The sequence below is a fragment of the Toxorhynchites rutilus genome, chromosome 2 (genome assembly GCF_029784135.1).
Source record: "Toxorhynchites rutilus septentrionalis strain SRP chromosome 2, ASM2978413v1, whole genome shotgun sequence".
Lineage (NCBI taxonomy): Eukaryota > Metazoa > Arthropoda > Insecta > Diptera > Culicidae > Toxorhynchites > Toxorhynchites rutilus.
In genome coordinates, this window is record NC_073745.1 from 241,185,946 (window position 1) to 241,205,787 (window position 19,842).

General features: G+C 37.8%; 2 protein-coding genes across 3 annotated transcripts in view; one reads left to right on the forward strand and one right to left on the reverse strand.

Annotated features, from left to right (window-relative positions):
* Positions 1 to 3,657: 3,657 nt before the first annotated feature.
* The window catches only part of LOC129764154 (uncharacterized), a 38,893-nt gene continuing 22,708 nt past the window's right edge, over positions 3,658 to 19,842 (reverse strand). For both annotated transcript variants that reach the window (XM_055762979.1, XM_055762978.1), the window contains exons 2-3: positions 4,720 to 5,071; positions 3,658 to 4,612 (exon numbers count right to left, since the gene is read on the reverse strand). In XM_055762979.1, coding sequence (XP_055618954.1) covers positions 4,338 to 4,612; positions 4,720 to 4,741 — 297 coding nt within the window. In that variant the 5' untranslated portion in view covers positions 4,742 to 5,071 and the 3' untranslated portion in view covers positions 3,658 to 4,337. The remainder of the gene's footprint in view (positions 4,613 to 4,719; positions 5,072 to 19,842) is intronic.
* Positions 8,153 to 13,348, forward strand: LOC129766753 (uncharacterized). Its single transcript, XM_055767350.1, has one exon. The coding sequence runs from the start codon at positions 8,153 to 8,155 to the stop codon at positions 13,346 to 13,348; it is 5,196 nt and encodes a 1,731-aa protein (XP_055623325.1).

Here is a 19,842-nt window from a genome sequence, read left to right on the forward strand (position 1 = left end):
TTTTTTGTGATTTTGCTCTGAAATATTATTTCGGAAGTGTATATATTACATTTATCTACCAAAAAATGAACGCAACGAAAAGAGAATCAACTGACACTTGTCATTTCTTCTAGTGATAGCAATCGTATTTAGCAACCTGCGGTGCGAAAAAGAAGACATACTATAGCAATCGCGATAGCAACGACGGGTGCGCAAATCTACGAGTTAATAAATTGGCAACGGCTAAAACTCGAGACTAGAAACCTTGAATAAAGGGTGTGTCACATCAAATTGCATCACGGAAAAAACGCTGTAGAAATTTAATTTTTAGGAATTATATCTTCAGCTTTCGCTTATAATCAGATAAAAGTGTATAGATCACGTTGGCCATGCTTCACTGTCAATTTTTCGTGAATTTGGAAAAATGTCGTCGAACGAAAAAGAGCGTCGTGAATTAATCCTGTGCACTCATTTCGAGAATCCGGAGTTGTCACATCGGGACATCGGTAATATGCTGGGAATCGTCCAATCCACGGTCAGCAAAGTACTAAAACGATACTTCGAGAACCTAACCATCGACCGGAAGGTGAAGAACGGCAAAAATGGATGCTCCGTCAGTGAAAAAGATCACAAGCGCGTAGTTAAGCAGTTTAGACGTGATCCGAGAAGTTCCGTCCGGGATGTTGCCAATAAGCTGAATTTGTCAAGTTCATTCGTCCAGCGGACCAAACAGCGGGAGGGCCTGCGTACATACAAGGTTCAGAAGGCTCCTAACCGCGACGAAAGGCAAAACATGGTGGGGAAGACGCGAGCCCGGAAGCTGTACACCGAAATGCTGACGAAGCCGCATTGCCTGGTAATGGACGACGAAAGCTACGTCAAAGCGGACTTTCGTTAGCTGCCAGGCCTGTTGTTCTTCTCCGCAGAGGACAAATTCAGCGTTCCGGAGGAGATTCGCAAGCAGAAACTATCCAAGTTTGCCAAAAAGTACATGGTGTGGCAAGCGATCTGCTCTTGCGGAAAGCGGAGCGCCCCCTTCGTGATGACCGGCACGGTAAACGGGCAGGTTTACCTTAAGGAGTGCCTACAGAAGCGCTTACTACCACTATTGAAGCAGCACGAGGGCCCGACCATCTTCTGGCCGGATCTCGCTTCGTACCACTATTCAAAGGACGTGTTGGAGTGGTACGAAGCCAACGGGGTCACCTTCGTGCCAAAGGAAATGAACCCGCCCAACGCGCCGGATTATGAAGCAGGCCCTCCGGAAGAACCCAAAAGTTGTCAAATCGGAGGCGGACTTCAAGAGAAAATGGATTTCTGTTCAAAAAAAAAACTACAACCTGACATTGTACAGAACCTTATAGACGGGGTAAAGAGGAAGGTGCGAGCATACGAGCTTGGGCTCGAAGTATGAATAAAAAGAAAATGCCAAAAGTTGTTTAATAGTTTCTATTTTACTGTCTAAAATTTTCAAAAGGATCGGTCTACTGGGCGAATTTTTACAGCGTTTTTTCCGTGATGCAATTTGATGTGACACACCCTTTAGTAACGCATTGGTGCGGATGCCCTAAGGGGGGGCTGCCATACAAATGAAACACAAATTTCTACATTACTCGAGAATTATTCAAGCAAACGAATCCAAATTTGGCATGAGAAGGTTTTAGGGGGCAATAAATGTTTTTACGGTAGTTAGATAATCCTCCCCCTCTCTTAGGGTGGGCTGCCATACAAATGAAACACAAATTTCTGTATTACTCGAGAATCAATCAAGCAAATGTAACCAAATTAGGCATATGGAGGTTTTAGGGCGCAAAAAATGTTTCTATGGTGGTTCGACACTCCTTCCCCTCTCTTAGGGTGGGCTGTCATACAAATGAAAAACAAATTTCTGCTTAACTCGAAAACTAATCAAGCAAATGGAGCCAAATTTGGCAAGTTCTCCCCTCTCTAAGGGGAGAAGAGAGGAGGGGTCTGTCTTCATTCTATCATATTTTCTGTATAAAACATTTATTCCATGTAACGGAGAAACATGTTATTTGTAAGTGGTTGAAAAATCTTGAACGAGAATTGTGTCTGAAAATAATCTGATATTATAATGAATAATGAAAAATTCCTAGTTCTTCTACCAAAATACTAGGAATTTTTTTAGTAAAAGGTAAATTCAACGGGGTCGATTGGAAGATTAATCAATGAACAGTTCTGCGATTGGACTCATGAACTTGCGCTTAGTAAGCATACGTCAATGTTTGTAGGTATTGATAACTAAAAACAAATTTTCGGCGGGACGAAGTTTGCCGAGTCAGCTAGTGTATTAATAGAAGACGCTAGTTAATGTATAAGTTGAGACGGCAGAAGTTCCACAGGGAACGTCAGTGCCATTCAAGAAGTATCATTGTTGTGATTCGGTGACTGCTGCAAGTTATTGCTTCCATTGCTGTTTTACGTTGGACTACCATCTGTCCTGATTTAGAAGGACATGTCCTGATTTTGAGAACTTTTTGGACGTCCTGATTTATTTTTCACAATCTAGCTTTTGTCCTGATTTTCATGAGAAATTCAATTTTGTTGCAGAATTGGAATTATTTTCATTGTATTATGCTTATGTGATCCAGGCTCCTTGCTGTGAAGTAATATTTGACGCAATAATTTGTTTTCTGTTGCGTGTAAATTTGTGTAAATTACTGCTAACTGTAACCTGCCATTTTTTTAGCTATTAGTACATTATCTGTATTATTATTATGTTCGATCAGTGTGAAACCACTCAACTTAGAAAGTTTTTTTTTCAATTTATTTTATTTGAAAAAAGTATCCAAATAGAATAGATAGAAAAACTTTTTCAGCTAGAAAGTGTCTTTGTAATTAAACATAATAATAATACAAATAATGTACTAAACGCTAAAAAATAAATAGGCAAGTAGCAGTTAGCAGTGATCACTTCCTCCCTTCAATAATCTAGGGTATTGATGAGACTAAAATGAAATCTTTGGTCATATGATGGAACCAGTAACTGTGGATAATTGAAATCCGACGTAATAAAACCGTTGAAAAAAGTAATTTGCTATTTTGTTACTAAGGCTATCTTGGATTTCCATACATAACTGTGTTCTACTAGTCAAGCCCTTTCATTTCATATGGATGGGATTTTAAGAAAATTTGTAGTCCTCTATTTTTAACGGCCGCCATCTTGGGTTTCCAAAATAATGGAAACACAGTTTTAAAATAACATCAAAAATAAAAATGTATTCTAAATTTCAATTCAATCGAAGAGGAAGGGGGTCAAAATTCTATTAATGTGGGACAACGCTGCAGACAAAAATACAAACAGGTCAAGCTAGATAAAATCGTTTAATGAAAATAAGGATTTGAATCTATGCACTAAAACAAACCCTTCGCACTAAGCGTATCAAATGTGCCACCACAAAAATCTTGTCATGCCATGCCAATGACACACGCACACTATCTGCGGGGCTTGAACATTTTTTATGATTGTTACAGTCGTTCTCCTCGAATCTGGAACTGCCTCGGAGACATTTCAGGAGACACGGATGGTGTGGAACATTACCAAAGGATTGTCCGGCATCCAAGATTCAAAGGTCATAAAAGCAATGAATAACTATTGTAATGATTTCGTTATGGTTGAAAAAAAGGACATTTCGGATTAACAATTCTAATAATGAATAAGTCTAGCCATTTCATGCTTTTTTTACCAAAACTATTTTAACACTCTATTCTATCCATTCGTAGAATATCACACAACCGTCTCCATTATATGGAGATAACAGTATAACTGAAACCGGTCAACAATCAAAATCATTTAAAGTCTATACAGATCAGTTCGTTTTATCGTTTTTTTTTCAATGACCACAACCCCTGTCACCATGTTTCTATATACCTACAGATAGATAAAATATCCCACAGGACGGAGAGGTCTATTTTCTATACTACCTTTAATAGTAAATTTGTAGTTCAACTCGTTATCTTCCTTGAAATCTATATCCCATATTTCAACAAATAATCATTTTGATACTGTCGCTCCGGAACTCTTGTACTGATTTACATTTTTGTGACGATTAAATATATCTTTCTCGAATTGGGTCTGAAACAAAGTATTTGGACTCGTGTAAGGCAATTCGTGAATCTTAAACCTATTCCCTCAAACTATCTATCAATCATATTTACAACCGTCTGAGGGGGGAAGGCATTCAAAAACTATATCCCTTCTGATGGAGATATTATTCGCTGGTGCGCTTATTCCGTGATAATAATATAAATACATCTGAGCTTAGATTCTAATCTTTGTTTGCGCGCGGAGATGTGCGCCATCGGACAGGGTGGGGATGAACCCTAACAGCATAACTTCACGCAGAGCCGATCAGAAACCAGGGCAGCACAACCGTGACTGCGATAGCTGCCACACAAGTTACGCAAACCACGACCATGTTCGCGAGGTGGCGTTCGTTCTTCTCCTTCAACTCGCTGTCGGTGATGAGCAACTGATCCTCGTCGGGGTGTTTGGTAAATTCGAGAACCTCCACGTCGTAGCGGAATTTCACCTTGGATGCGTCCCGTCGCCAGAAAAGGCGACCCGAGTCACGCCGTTCCAGGCACCAAATCGGTTCTGGTGCCTGAATAGCTGCGGATGAAAATAGAAAAACGACAATGGGTTATTAGACCGAACCAAGCGTTATGGGGCAATTATAATCAGTGCGGGTACAAAACAATCGATTATTTTCTGCTTACCTGAAATTGTCATACTGTCCATTAAACCCGCGAATCACGATCGGTACAAAACTGAACTTCTAGATAGAAGCACAAAACGTAGAAATGGGACGTCCGAATTATCGTCGTTAATCGCGTTCTGTCTCTCAACTGACGGTCTATCTATTTCCTTGATTGCAAATTTTCGCGGACCGACAAAAATGAAACAAACGAAATGGTATCGCAAAACAAAATTATCAAGCTGTCTAGCAATACGGCTGATGGAAGGAAGCTCCCGCCGAATGTGCCAGTCGTTCGTCGCTCAAGTGTTGAATACTGCGAGAGCGTGGGTGGGTGGGCAGGAGTTGCGGCAGCAGTGTGGGCCAATATACAACTGGAAAGAAATGGAAATTTTTGAAATTAACAAACAACTGAAACTCGGTCGAAACGATTGACGGATTGATTGTTTGTTAGTAAGAGGGTGGGGGAAGGTTTTGTCGTTCTAGTAGGTGAGATAACCCTTTGCCTCGATACCAAATTTGTTATTTTGCAGTTGTTTGACCTCGGCGAATCGATGTTTGCACATGTAGATGGAAACACTGTGTTCCAGATTTTCTGTTCAATTTATTTTTAATATGAAATTTCATCAAACTGATGGATTCACATCGGCAGAAAATGTGAATGCAAAATTCAATTATCAAGTCTATTAATAGAAGTATCGTCATTTTGCAACAGCTAACATCTGAATACTACACTAATATTCGAGGTTAACGTATCATTCTAAATCACTTGAATCAATATACAAAACGTATGCGTTTCATTCTATGAAGTATTGACTTTTTCAAGGTGATATCCAATTAAATCACGATCACGCGTATAAACACGAAGGTGAAATGCTGTCCGCGCGTGTTCAATTATGAAGTGATGATTTGTTTTCGATGCATTTACTGCAAACAAATTTCGTGTGATAATTGGTATGTTAAATGCAATCGCATAATAGAATTAATTGTCGAGTTCGGATACTTCGCCTTTCAAGGGCATATAAATTTGCATGCACATTATTCGGCACGTTGTGTAGTAGCGCTCTGGATGCATTCCTGTTATCGCACTCAACGAGCATTGTTCGAAAAATGTGAACAATCGAGAAACATAAGCGCTATCATGCTATCGACATTAACACAACATTAGTGCCGGCGAATGAGGGGGTCATTAGGGCAACAAGTCAAGTACAATAATGCTGAATATTGAGTTAATTCGATAAGTGTAGAAACTTGTAAGAGAATTTTTATTGTTCATCCTATAATGACTACGGCAATCAACTATTCTTCTTAGATAGAAACACCAAAAACAATATTTCAAATGTGAGACGTCTTTCACTATTGAATGTCCCAGTCCAGTTGTCAACTGTTTTTTAAAATTATGAAAACACATTTTCGGATTAAAACAGGGAACTGATATAGTCAATATTTGTTTGTTGTTCCATTTTTTAGAATCAGATTATCCAGCTTTCTTTGTAGAATTTTATTTCACTTATCCCTAACACATGTCTGCAGCTCACGAGCTGTTCCAAATTGTCTATGGCCACTGTAAAATTACCAGAATCCCCCAAATGTTCTCCAAAACCTGAACGTTTCTCTCGGAAAATCATGACTTCTTGCAGACCTCTTCTTGGAAAAGGGTCCCATACCATGAGACTGCCTCCTCCAAAGTTCCTGCTCAATTTTACCTGAGGACTTTTTTCGAAGATCATGCCAATAATACAGGCAAACCTGTTCTTGTGACATTTATATTATACACTGACCCGGCAAACTTCGTCCCGCCCAAAATTTATTTTTCGTTATCACATCCACGTTTTTTACTAAGCGCACATTCATGGGTACAATCGCAGAACTGTTCATTGATTGATCTTCTAATCTGCCCTTTAAAATTATTTTTCAACATTATAATATCAGATTATTTTCAGACACAATTCTCATGCAAGATTTTCAACCATTTGCAAATAACATGATTCTCTGTTACATGGAATAAATGTTTGATACAGAAAATATGATAGAATGAAGACAGCCCTAAATCGGACAATTTCTTTCTCGAGTTTTGCTCTTATCAACACATTCGGCGATTCATCACATTAAAATCCATTTCCACTTTCGAACGAAGATCAATTTCGTTACCGCAAACATCGAATGGACTAAGAACGCTTGTCAATACAGTCACAGTTTTGTTCTTTATCGCAAAACATTAGAACCGTTTTTAATTTATTTTTTCAGTAGGGTGACCACTTCCATTTTAGGGTGGTCCGAAAATACAACTTTTTCCTCTTTTTTTCAAAAATGACTTTATTCAGATATTCATAACTTTTGAACTACTAAATCGATTCAGATGTTCGACATATCAAATTAAAGCCAATCTCCTTGTCTTTTTTGGAAAAATACCTGCAACAAATTTGAATTCTGTTCTCGTTATTATTGGTTGCATTCGTTTTTTATTGTTTTCATAGTCTGGGGACCAAAAGCGCTATACTTTTTTTATATTTTTCTGAAATGCTGAGGATTTTTCACATAACATATGTCGAACCCAAAGAGGCATTTTTTTTCGTTTTTGAGTTATGATTTTTCAAAGTTAACCGATGGTTCGAAAAATATTTTTTTCCTCTTTTTTCCAACACGAAAACTCGACACATGATCGACACATAAAACAAAAGCCAATAAGCTAGTGTTCGCGACCCACAGTGCGAACGAAGAGCAAGTGGAAACATAAAGTAATACCCCTTCTAACTATCCAATCCTTCTCCCATTCGACCCACTCCCTTCCTTTCAGAACACAGTGTGTGGTGTATGGCACGAACACATCCAGCCCCGAATATACCGCGACGTAAACAGTATATACAGACGCAATGCATAAGAAACGAACGCATACAATTAAATAGGTGCATACAGAAATTCCCTCCCAATATATTCATTCAAATTCCTACGTGTAACCAAGCAACATCGCTTAATAAACCAGTGTTAAATTGTTATTCAAAAGGCTTTTATTCTACCGTTAACGTGTTCCAACCAGTTTTTTTACAGAGTGTAATTCCTGAGCTATCGCTATCGAAATTTCCTTCAGGCGAAGGATCCGGCATCCCTCAATGGTGTGATCCACCATTTTTTGGTCCTTCGAACCGGATAACAACCGGTTTTTTCAGTTGCAGTTGGCAACTTGTGGGATTTTCCATTTGTGAAAAAAGACATTGACTGGTTTTGCTCATAGTGACCGTGTGAAACAAATGAAAAAGTGTGATCGAACAAAGTCGCGCATGGGAGCGTATCGCTTTAACGTGTCCGAACGTGTTACGAGAATATAAATAAAGTGTGCAAACTTTACGAGCTTGTTTGAACGTTTGTGTGACGATTGGGTGTGAAAAATCAAAGTGTTTCTTAAGTAACTTATGCCAATGCAGCACACACCAGTGAAAATAAATCCTAAAGAAAGGATGGCGGATTTGAAAATGCTGACTCATTTGCGTGGCCAAGCGAAAGCAAAAATCACACGCATTCGTAACGTTGTCGAGGCAGCCGCTGGTGCGAGTGTGATTGAGTATGACGCCGCACAGTTAAAAGTGTATTCGCGAAATTTGGAAGGACATTTCCAAGAATGTGTGGGCCTTCATCATCAAATTGTTGCTATGTCTCCGGTGGAAAAAATTGAAGATCACGATCAATGGTACCTCACTTTTGAGGAACAATATAACGAGACGTGCATCCTCGTAGAGAGAATGGTACAATCGATGTGTTCAACCCCAGTGTCCAATGCTCAACGTGTTGAATTGCCACCAATTGATAACCCTCGCATTATCGTCCAGCAGCAACCATTGAAGGCTCCCATTCCAACCTTCGATGGTAAACCCGAACATTGGCCACGATTTAAGGCAATGTTTTGTGACGTCATGCGAGCTTCCACCGATTCCGATTGCATCAAGCTCTATCATCTGGAGCGATCGTTGGTAGGAGCTGCTGCCGGCATAATTGACGCTCGAACTTTGAATGACAACAATTATTCCCATGCATGGGAAATATTGGAGGAAAGGTTTGAGAATAAACGAGTAATCGTGGATACTCATATTCAAGGATTGCTGAACCTCCAGCAGATGTGTAGTGAGAACCCAACGGAACTGCGAGAGCTCATCGATGAAGTAACTCGACATGTCGATGGATTAGCGGTGCTGAAGGAAGAGTTAGTTGGAGTTTCTGAACGCTTTGTGGTAAATCTCATGACTGCAGCTTTAGATAAAGAAACAAGAAAGATGTGGGAAGCATCTGTTCCACACAAAGCAATTCCGTCCTACGAAGATACAATTAATTTTTTGAAGAAACGTTGTGCCATCCTCGAACGCTGCGAAAGTGCACCGTATAGCTGTCCAGCGAGAGCAACCGATCCAGTAAAGAAGCCCATCAGCTTGATTAAAAGTACAGCTACCATCACTGCGAACAAGGACGCTACCTGCGAACTGTGTGCTGGTGCACACCATAACTTCAGGTGTGAGGTTCTCCGTGCGATGTCCGTCCCGCAACGTCAATCCAAAGTAAGAGAACTGAGATTGTGTTATAATTGCCTGCGCAAAGGACATCAAACCAGCAGCTGCAACTCAACCCGAACCTGCCAACGGTGTCAAGGTAAGCACCACACACTGTTACACCTTGATAGATTTCCAAATGTCATGTCAGTTGCATCTACTGACAATCCCAATCCCTCTTCCTCTGATGCTTTGTCCCAACTTGCTACTACCACTTGCTCAGTAAGCGATACTCCACGCCTTGGAAATAGTCTGTTAATGACAGCTGTCGTTAGTGTTTTAGACAGCAATGGTAAATTCTATTCGTGCCGTGCGTTCTTAGATTGTGGATCTCAAGCTAATTTAGTATCATCTAGACTCATCGACACACTGAACATCCCACGCATTCCTGCTAATATTGAGATTATTGGAGCCAACGACAGAAGATCCACTCTGAAAGAAATGGTTAAAATTGAAATACGATCTATGCACAGCAACTTCCTAGCTCATTTGGATTGTCTTGTAACAAATAAAATAACGGGTGTGATACCTTCTCGTAAATTCGATACACGAGTTTGGCCCATGCCTTCCGGATTGCCTCTTGCTGATCCAACATTTCACACTCCCGGTGAGGTAGACCTCTTGATCGGAATCAATTTGTTTTTCAAACTTTTGATGCCAGGTCAGTTGCAATTATCTGATGAACTTCCTATTCTTCAAGAGACTCGCTTGGGCTGGATTGTTGCTGGTTCTATTGATGAGGTCAATCAATCTCAGAGCATACATCAATATTGTGTAGTGTCTTCGGAACCACTTTCCAAATCTTTGGAAAGGTTTTGGTCCTTAGAAGCTGTTGAATCACCTCCAGCACTGACAAATGAAGAGAAAGAATGCGAAGAAATTTATTGTTCCACTACGCGGCGTAACACTGAAGGCCGTTACATCGTACAGTTGCCTCTGAAGGATTCAGTATCTAAGTTGAACAATAATCGCTCCCTTGCTCTTCGTCGATTTCTCATGCTTGAACAAAGATTTAAGAAAAATCCAGAGATGAAACAACAATATGTCCAATTCATTGATGAATACAAAGCTCTCGGCCATTGTAAGCAAATATCTGAGTTTGGAGATACTCCAGAAACGCTAACGTACTATCTTCCACATCATGCAGTGCTCAAACCGACGAGCTCGTCTACTAAACTTAGAGTAGTATTCGATGCTTCAGCCAAATATTCAGGTCTTTCACTCAATGAGATCTTGATGACAGGTCCGATCATCCAAGATGATCTTTTCTCGATCCTTTTGAGATTCCGTAGGCATCGTTACGCCTGTACTGCAGATATTTCAAAGATGTATCGGCAAATAAGTGTTGACAGTAATCAAACGTCGTTACAAAGAATCTTTTGGAGGAAAGAGCCATCAGATCCATTAGAGGTTCTTGAATTGACAACCGTTACTTATGGGACCTCTAGTGCTCCATTTCTCGCCATCCGAACACTCCATCAGTTAGCATCAGACGAATTAGAACGTTTTCCCACCGCTGCGAGAATTGTGAATGAACATTTTTACGTGGATGATGCTCTTTTTGGTGCTGATACTATCGAGGATGCTATTCAGTACCGTACAGAATTGACCAAACTATTGAACTGTGGAGGATTCCCGATTCATAAATGGTGTGCTAACGAAGAAGCTATAATACAATCAATACCGGATGAAGAAAGAGAGAAATATCTTACATTTAAAGACGCAGATATCAACCAGTCAATTAAAACGCTAGGATTACTATGGGATCCAAAGAACGATGTATTTATGTTCCTCGCCAAGTCCGTTTGTTCCTTAGTTGATCCACCTACAAAAAGACGTGTGCTTTCTGAAATAGCAAAGCTGTTTGACCCCCTCGGCCTGTTGTCGCCGATAATTATGATAGCCAAGGTTATAATGCAGCAGATATGGTTAAGTCGTTTGCATTGGGATGACATGATAGATGGGAAACTACTTCAAGATTGGCATAAGTTCCGTGAATCTCTGCATCAATTGCATCAAATAAAAATTCCTCGATATGTGGGCGTACTTGCAGGAAATATCTATGAAATTCATGGTTTTGCGGATGCATCCAATCTTGCATACGGCGCATGTATCTACATTCGGGCAGTGTCCATTGAAAGTGTAAAGGTTTCTCTGCTATGTAGCAAATCGAAGATAGCTCCACTTAAGGGTCTTACAATACCAAGAATGGAACTTTGTGCGGTACTTTTGCTTTCTCGGCTGTCTTCTAAGGTTATCCCCGCTCTCAAAATGGAGTTTAATCAGATTACATATTATTCAGACAGTCAAATCGTCCTTGCTTGGCTGAAAAAACCACCGAATCAGTTGAATTTATTTGTTCGGAACCGCATCATGGAGATTACCAACCAGACACAAAACGCGCAATGGAAGTTCATCCGAACAGAACATAATCCCGCAGATGTGGTATCGCGTGGACAGTTGCCCTCAACATTAGCCAACAATCAATTGTGGTGGAATGGACCGCCTTTTCTTCAGAATCACGAGTACCACATTGAAGAACCCGATCGCTTCCCAGATGATAAACTACCAGAATGGAAGTCTGCCCTGGTATCCACAGCACTTGTTTGCCCAGATATCCTCCAGATCATGACTGATATAAGCTCCTTCAGAAAATTACAAAGAATTGTTGGTTACGTTATGAGATTTTTTCACAACTCGAAGTCACCCAGATCCGAACGAATCCATTGCCAATTTCTTACAATTCCTGAGTTGAAACATTCGATGCAAGTTATTGTAAGATATATACAACACACGTATCTAATCAATGAAATTAATGCTTTGAGATCTGGAGAACCTACCCGAAGGCTTATTGGTCTTAGTCCTATCCTAAATAATGATCTTTTGAGAGTTGGAGGTAGATTACAAAATTCTTTGTTGCCATACGAGGCTAAACACCAGCTTGTGCTACCTGACAAAAACACCATTACGGAGTCTCTCATACGAGCTCTACACGAAGAAAATTTGCATGTTGGTCCATCGGGCTTGATTTCCATAATTCGTCAAAGATTCTGGCTCCTCAATGCTCGAAACACCGTAAGAAAGGTAATAAGATCATGTGTTGTTTGCTTTCGAGCGAATCCACAACTGGTACAGCCAACTATGGGTAACTTACCCGAAGCCCGAGTTGTTCCTGCCGCTCCTTTCGCCAAAACAGGTTTGGATTTTGCTGGTCCAGTTTTCATACGTCAAGGAATACGGAAAACAGTAATCAGAAAGGCTTATATATCTCTGTTCATTTGCATGACCACCAAGGCTATTCATTTTGAGCTCGTGTCAGATTTATCCTCAGCTGCATTCATAGCAGCGCTGCACCGTTTTGTCGCGCGACGTGGTCTCATTGAAGAGCTGCACTCCGATCACGGAACCAATTTTGTCGGCGCTAAATCTGAACTGCACGAATTATACCTCATGTTCAAGGAAGACCAGATGCGGTATAAATTGAATGATTTCCTTCAACCACGAGAGATAACATGGAAGTTCATCCCACCCCGTGCCCCAAATTTTGGAGGGTTATGGGAGGCCGGTGTAAAGAGTACCAAAACACATCTCAAGAAAATTCTCGGTGGCGCATCCTTGACTTTCGAAGAGTACTACACAGTTCTGACTCAGATTGAGGCGATCCTTAATTCCCGCCCTTTATTTGCTCATTCCACTGATCCCACAGAACCAGAAGCGATCACGCCCGCTCATTTCCTCGTGGGGCGTCCACTAACAGCCATTCCAGAACCTATTCTAGAAGAAATACCAATCAATCGTTTAACACGATGGCAACATCTACAGCAATTGAGAGATCATTTTTGGCGACGTTGGTCCAAAGAATATTTGAATACGTTACAGTCTCGACAAAAGTGGACTAAGGCATCGAAGAATGTAACCCCGGGAGTTGTAGTATTACTAAAAGAAGACAATTTACCACCACAATCATGGAGACTAGGAAAAATCGTGAATGTATATCCAGGAATTGATTCTACCGTCAGAGTGGTTGATGTCCAAACATCAACAGGTTTATACCGTCGTCCTGTTTCAAAACTGGCACCGCTTCCAATTGAAACAAATTTGTCCAACGCATCTTAGTTGAGCCCGGGGGGAGAATGTTCGCGACCCACAGTGCGAACGAAGAGCAAGTGGAAACATAAAGTAATACCCCTTCTAACTATCCAATCCTTCTCCCATTCGACCCACTCCCTTCCTTTCAGAACACAGTGTGTGGTGTATGGCACGAACACATCCAGCCCCGAATATACCGCGACGTAAACAGTATATACAGACGCAATGCATAAGAAACGAACGCATACAATTAAATAGGTGCATACAGAAATTCCCTCCCAATATATTCATTCAAATTCCTACGTGTAACCAAGCAACATCGCTTAATAAACCAGTGTTAAATTGTTATTCAAAAGGCTTTTATTCTACCGTTAACGTGTTCCAACCAGTTTTTTTACAGAGTGTAATTCCTGAGCTATCGCTATCGAAATTTCCTTCAGGCGAAGGATCCGGCATCCCTCAATGGTGTGATCCACCAGCTAGTCTTTTTTGAATAATATTAGACTTGCGAAAAAAAATAGGTGTTGATTTCGTAATTATTTATTGTATTGTTTTTTTTTATAGTTTACATGGTTTCGGGATCAAGGATGCTGTATTTTATATATTTTTTCTTGAAAGCTGAGGTTTTTAAAATAATATATCCAAAAATCAGAGATGTGTTATTTTTCGTTTTTAAGTTAATATTTTTCGAAGTTAAAAAAAAACGCCTCTTTGGTTTCGACATATGTTATGTGAAAAATCCTCAGCTTTTCAGAGAAAAAAATATTTTAAAAATATAGCGCCCTTGGTCCCGAGACTATGGAAACGATAAAAAACGAATACAATCAATAATAACGAGAACAAAATTCGAAATTTCTTTAATTTGATATGTCGATCATCTGAATCGGTCTAGTAGTTCAAAAGTTATGAATTTTTTGAAAAAAGAGGAAAAATGTGATTTTTTGGATAACCTTAAAATGGAAATGGTCACCCTACTGAAAAAATAAAAAAAATACGGGTCTAATATTTTACGATAAAGATGGAATAGCTGAATGTGTAATTGTAGAACACATATGAATTTAATTTTTCGAATTTTCCCATTTTCCTTCAGAGTTTTCCGAAAATTTTCAATTGTCATGTTTGGTTGGATATGTGTATTATTTTTGTGGGACTCCGTCTCCTTTCCAGAGGAGGAAGGGGTGTCATACTATTATAGAAACATTTCTCGCACCCAAAAACCCTCACATCCCAAATCTGGCTCCATTTGCTTGATAAGTTCTCGAGTTATGCAGAAATTTGTGTTTCATTTCTATGGTAGCAAAAAATATAAAAAATAAATATAGATATCACAGACAATCATAAATGAAATCGGGATTTCGACGTTTCACGCAATTTAAAGACGTTTGGCATATTTTTTTAAATTCCAGATGTCATGGGGAATACATGAATTTTTAAGCCCGTAATCAATCTGGGTTGATTCAATTGAGGGGAACTTTTCACATTTCATCAAACAATAATTTACTGCTTATAAGAAACCCAGTATATTGGGAAAACACCACACCTCAGAGGTGGATGAAGTGAAGCCAGGTATCAGGTTCTGGATGCAGGAAAATTCAAAAGAATTATTCAGTACCGGAATGAAAAAAAAAATTAGTCACGTTAGACAAGTCTGTTTACTTGAAATTACTTGAAATGGTACTTTATCGCGAAATTAATTTGATTTTTGGATACAATAGAGCCTTCTTTTTCATTTGACTTAAAAAAAATTGATTCACAAATATATTTTCATGGTGAAAACTAAAAATTACATTAATCACATTTGTCTCAAATTCCGAACACCATTTATATCACTGATTCATATTCCGAACACTTTTCTCTCAAATTTCGAATGGCCAAAATGCATTTGTTTAAAAATTCATAACTTTTGATCTACTGGACCGATTCAGATGATCGATAGTTCAAATTAAGGCGAATAAGCTAGTATTTGTGGAAAAATATTTTACTCGCAAGAAAATTTAATTTTCGTAATTATCGATTGTGTTCGTTTTTTCTAGTTTACATGGTTTCGGGACCAAGGGCGCTATATATTTTTATATTTTTTTTTAAAGCTTCAAAGTTCGATATTCCTATGCGACTAGACGAGATCTATGCGAAAAGGATTCCATTTTTTTTTTGCAAATTGAATATTTTTTCAAAGAAGACTAGCTCATTGACTTAAATTTAATATGTCGATAATCCGAATCTGTAAGGTAGTTCAAAAGTTATGAATTTTTGAAAAAAAAGGGGAACATTTAGACCAACGATTAACTTTGAAAAATTATAATTCAAAAACAAAAAACAACACATTTCTGATTCTTGGATATATTATATAAAAATGTAATATAATAATCGAGTTTGCCCTGTTATTTCAGGAACCCGGTTTTGTTATTGTGGTTTTAGTTGAAGACCTGGCTAAGAAAATCAATTTTACTCTCGTTGGTTTGCACCTGCGACCTGCGTTTTGCAAGAAAAGAGCATGCAAACATTTGTTAACAAATGTTCTTTTTATACTGTTGCACCAGAAGTGGATTGTTCTTGTACCCTAATTTGTGAACCATCGTTGTATTTGCCGGAAAATACTATTCAAAAATTTTCTTTCGGAATTCGATTCATGCGTCGAAACTTGATTCAAATTACGAACACTACTTTAACGTTAATTTGAATAAAGATTTCTTCATACAAGTTTTTTTTAACAATTAATAGTAAATTCGTAACGAGATTCTTACCGAACGAACATATAAACAGCGAATAAAATACAAAAATCGAAAAATTCACGATGCTTCTTTTCGACTGAATTTGCTAATGCAAACATTTTATCACTGGTTTTCGATAGTCACTTTTTTTTGAAAATGTTTAATATTTTAAATTATAGGCAGTATCTACCTTTGTAAATGAATTTTAAAATAAAGCCTACAAACCAAAGAATGTTAGGGTTTTCATTATAGAATTATTTATAACATTAAAGTTCAGTAAATTCTCATTTAAAAATGATGTGTTCGAGATTTGAATCATACGTCGAAACTCGATTCAAATTCCGAACTCTACTTCAATACTAATTTTAATGAATATTTCTGCATAAAATATCCTTTTTTTCATCCATTTTACGTAGATTCTTACTTTTCTAGCACTTATCATGAAAACAGCAAACAAAATAGTTGATAAAACTACAAAAACTGAAAAAATAATGGTGCTTGTCTTTTACGGAATTTGCTAACGTAAATATTTTATCATTGGTTTTGACTGTCACTTTTTTTGCAAATGTTTAATATTATAAATTATAGGCTGTATCGATACCTGTAAATGATGTTAAAATGAATCCTATAACCCATAGAAGGTCAAGGCTCTCATTATTCAGTTATTTAAACCATGAAAGTTTAGTAAATTTACATTGAAAAAGAAGTGTTCGGAATTTGCATCAGGCATAGAAACTTGATTCAAATTCCGAACACTACTTCAATACTAATTTTAATGAATATTTCTGCACAAAATATCTTTTTTTTTCATCCATTCATTATAGTCCCTTACCTTTTCTAGCACTTAATATGGAAACAGCAAACATAATAGTTGAAAACACTACAAAAACTGAAAAAAATAACGGCGCTTGTCTTTTACGGAATTTGCTAACGCAAAAATTTTATCATTGGTTTTGATTGTCACTTTTTTTGCAAATGCTTAATATTATAAATTATAGGCTGTATCGATACCGGTAAATGATATGAAAATGCAGCCTATAACCCAAAGGCCCAAGGCTCTCATTATTCAACTATAACATTAAAGTTCAGTAAATTTACATTTAAAATGAAGTGTTCGGAATTTGAATCATGCAAATAAACTTCATTCGAATTCCGAACACTACTTCTAAACTAATTTTAATGAATATTTCTGCATAAAATATCATTTTTTCATCCATTTATTGTAGATTCTCACCATTTCTAGCACTTAACATGAAAAAAGCAAACAAAAAAATTGGAAGAACTACAAAAACTGAAAAAATAGCGATGCTTGTTTTTACGCCATTTTGCTAACGCAAGCATTTTATCTTTGGTTTTCACTGTCACTTTTTGCAAATGTTTAATATTTCAAATTATAGGCTAAATCAATGCCTGTAAATGTTGTTAAAATATAGCTTATATCTCAAAGAATGCCAGGGCTTTCATTATTCAATTATTTATGGCATTAAAGTGTAGTAAATTTACATTTAAAAATGAAGTGTTCGGAATTTGAGACTGTTCGGAATATGAGACAAAACGGTACATTTCACTTTCAAAATTGTACGTTATATCGAAGCATAATAACGAAGCCAACTTTTCCTATGATGTTTCTCTTCGTACCGTTGATTAAAGTTTGATTCATTTGGAATCCGGAACTACAAAACCAGTTGTATTTCGGGATTGGTTAAAGATACAAAACATATTTTAGTATCAGAATATAGAGAATGTATTGTTCTTTCAGAAAAAAAATATTCAAAATTTATTCCTATACACATTGAATATGTGTACGTTATATCGAGGGTACGTTATATCAAAGTTCCCCTGTATTATTATAGTGATTACAGTAAAGTTTACTTTTGTGTTTCGTTCAACGTAATCGAACGATCATCCTGTCTAACCCAATTACAACAAATCACAAAGTCATGACGACGGCAACGAAAAAGAACACCCAATCATTCTCAAATATGACCTACCACCAACTCATTACAAACTTTATCATTAAGTCGTATGAATAAAACAAAGTATTTACTTTTTCTGCCCGTTTCCAAGTAAAGTAAACTTTCCTAGTATTTACTTGAATCCGTATGAATAAAAGTTTACTTTACTAATTTGATTTTCGAATTCGAACATAGTTTTTACTTTGTCAAACATCTATCAATTGATTGTTTAGGTTTCGTTTCAAAACGATTTTTTTTTTTGACAAAGCGTGAATTGCGATGAAAAAGGAATAGTGTCGACGTCTGGTGGCGACTTTCAATTAGGGACCATAGTTTGGGTCCCTATCTCGTTAGTGTAATACCTATCATATTAGAAGACTTGAAGCCAGTTTTCAAATGTTAAAATTTGAATGAAAATGTTCACAACATGTTATTTAATCACTTAAAACACCTTTTTCCGACTTTTATTTAACCCTTTGTCTATACATTTCCAGCATCATTACTGAAACTTTTCATCATAATATAAAGTTGTCTTCAAAAACAATATCGTACAAAATTTTTTCACCACCTGCAAACAAGAGTGTTTTTCATTTAAACAGAATGCCAAATTGGCACGGAAAGGTAATTTTTCATTCATAATTTAAATTTTAAAAACATGTTCTTTCCGCCTGAAAATCAATCAATTTTTTACGCTCCCCTGAACTAGTAAACGAAGCTCAATGCGATCAATGCGGATCGTTAACTTGTTTAACTTCAAGCGAAGCGCAGATAGCAGCATTAAACATAAATCGGATATGACATCAAAACGAATGATAGTGTTTTCAGATCCAAAGTATGCTCATGAGCATACTTGATAATAACGAAGTAAATACATGATGAATGCTGTTTTATTCATACGAAATCAGCTAAACATCCATTTTCGAAAAGTAAATACTTTGTTGTTTCTTTTATTCATACCAAACGTAGTAAAAACTTAATCTCACTGCTCGACTGCTCGAATGAAGTAAAGTAAAGGTGAATTTTGTTTTTATTCATACGGCCTATTGTATCAATACCGAACCCCACAAATCCACGAGCTCAGTAATGATTGACAAATATAAATTGAAATACCAAGCCAAGTGAATTAAACCATATTTATGCATAATGTTTCGCATGCGATGAGAAAACAGGAAAACTGTTAAAGAAAACAACTGCTCTGATAGATACCTCATTGGAACGATTCCCAGACGAAAATCCATTTAAAACATGTTTTCCATTTCGGTCGCTGCTGTCTGCGAACTTAAGCGCAGCTGGTTCGCTAATTTAGCACTTACGAAAATAAACGACCCGCCTAAAGCGACAGTGTACTAAGCTCAAAGTCTGGCCGTTTGTCGACTTACGTGCAGCACCAGGATACGAATTTTTGTTTCGGTAATTTTTTTCGTTAACTTTAAAATGTGTAATATAAAAAAAATCGGAAAAAATTGTGGAGAAACAAATGAATTGGTATGCTATGAAAAATTTGATCCTACAATATGGTTCCACTCGACCTCACTCGATCGTTTACAGTACACGAGTCCTCTGATCAGCATCAGTGCATGCAATGCACGCTTCCATGCACGTTGCGGAATCGGTCAAAGGTTTAGGAAAATTACTTTTTGCATTGAGTAATGATGGTGATGAAGGTGTGTTTATAATATTTTCGGTCGTTTTGGCGTCGACCAAAACGGAAACGATTGGATATGCATTCGTTCGACAACGACGACCAACGACAGAAATTCCATTAATCAGTATTTTGTACACTTCGGAATAATGTTGGCCGGGATTGGTTGATTAGTGCTTTTACGCGCGAATATATCCAACCTGAACAGGAAAG

Bases quoted from the DNA above. Each gene is read 5' to 3' on its own strand.
- LOC129766753 (XM_055767350.1), top strand. From the start codon at position 8,153: ATGGCGGATTTGAAAATGCTGACTCATTTGCGTGGCCAAGCGAAAGCA.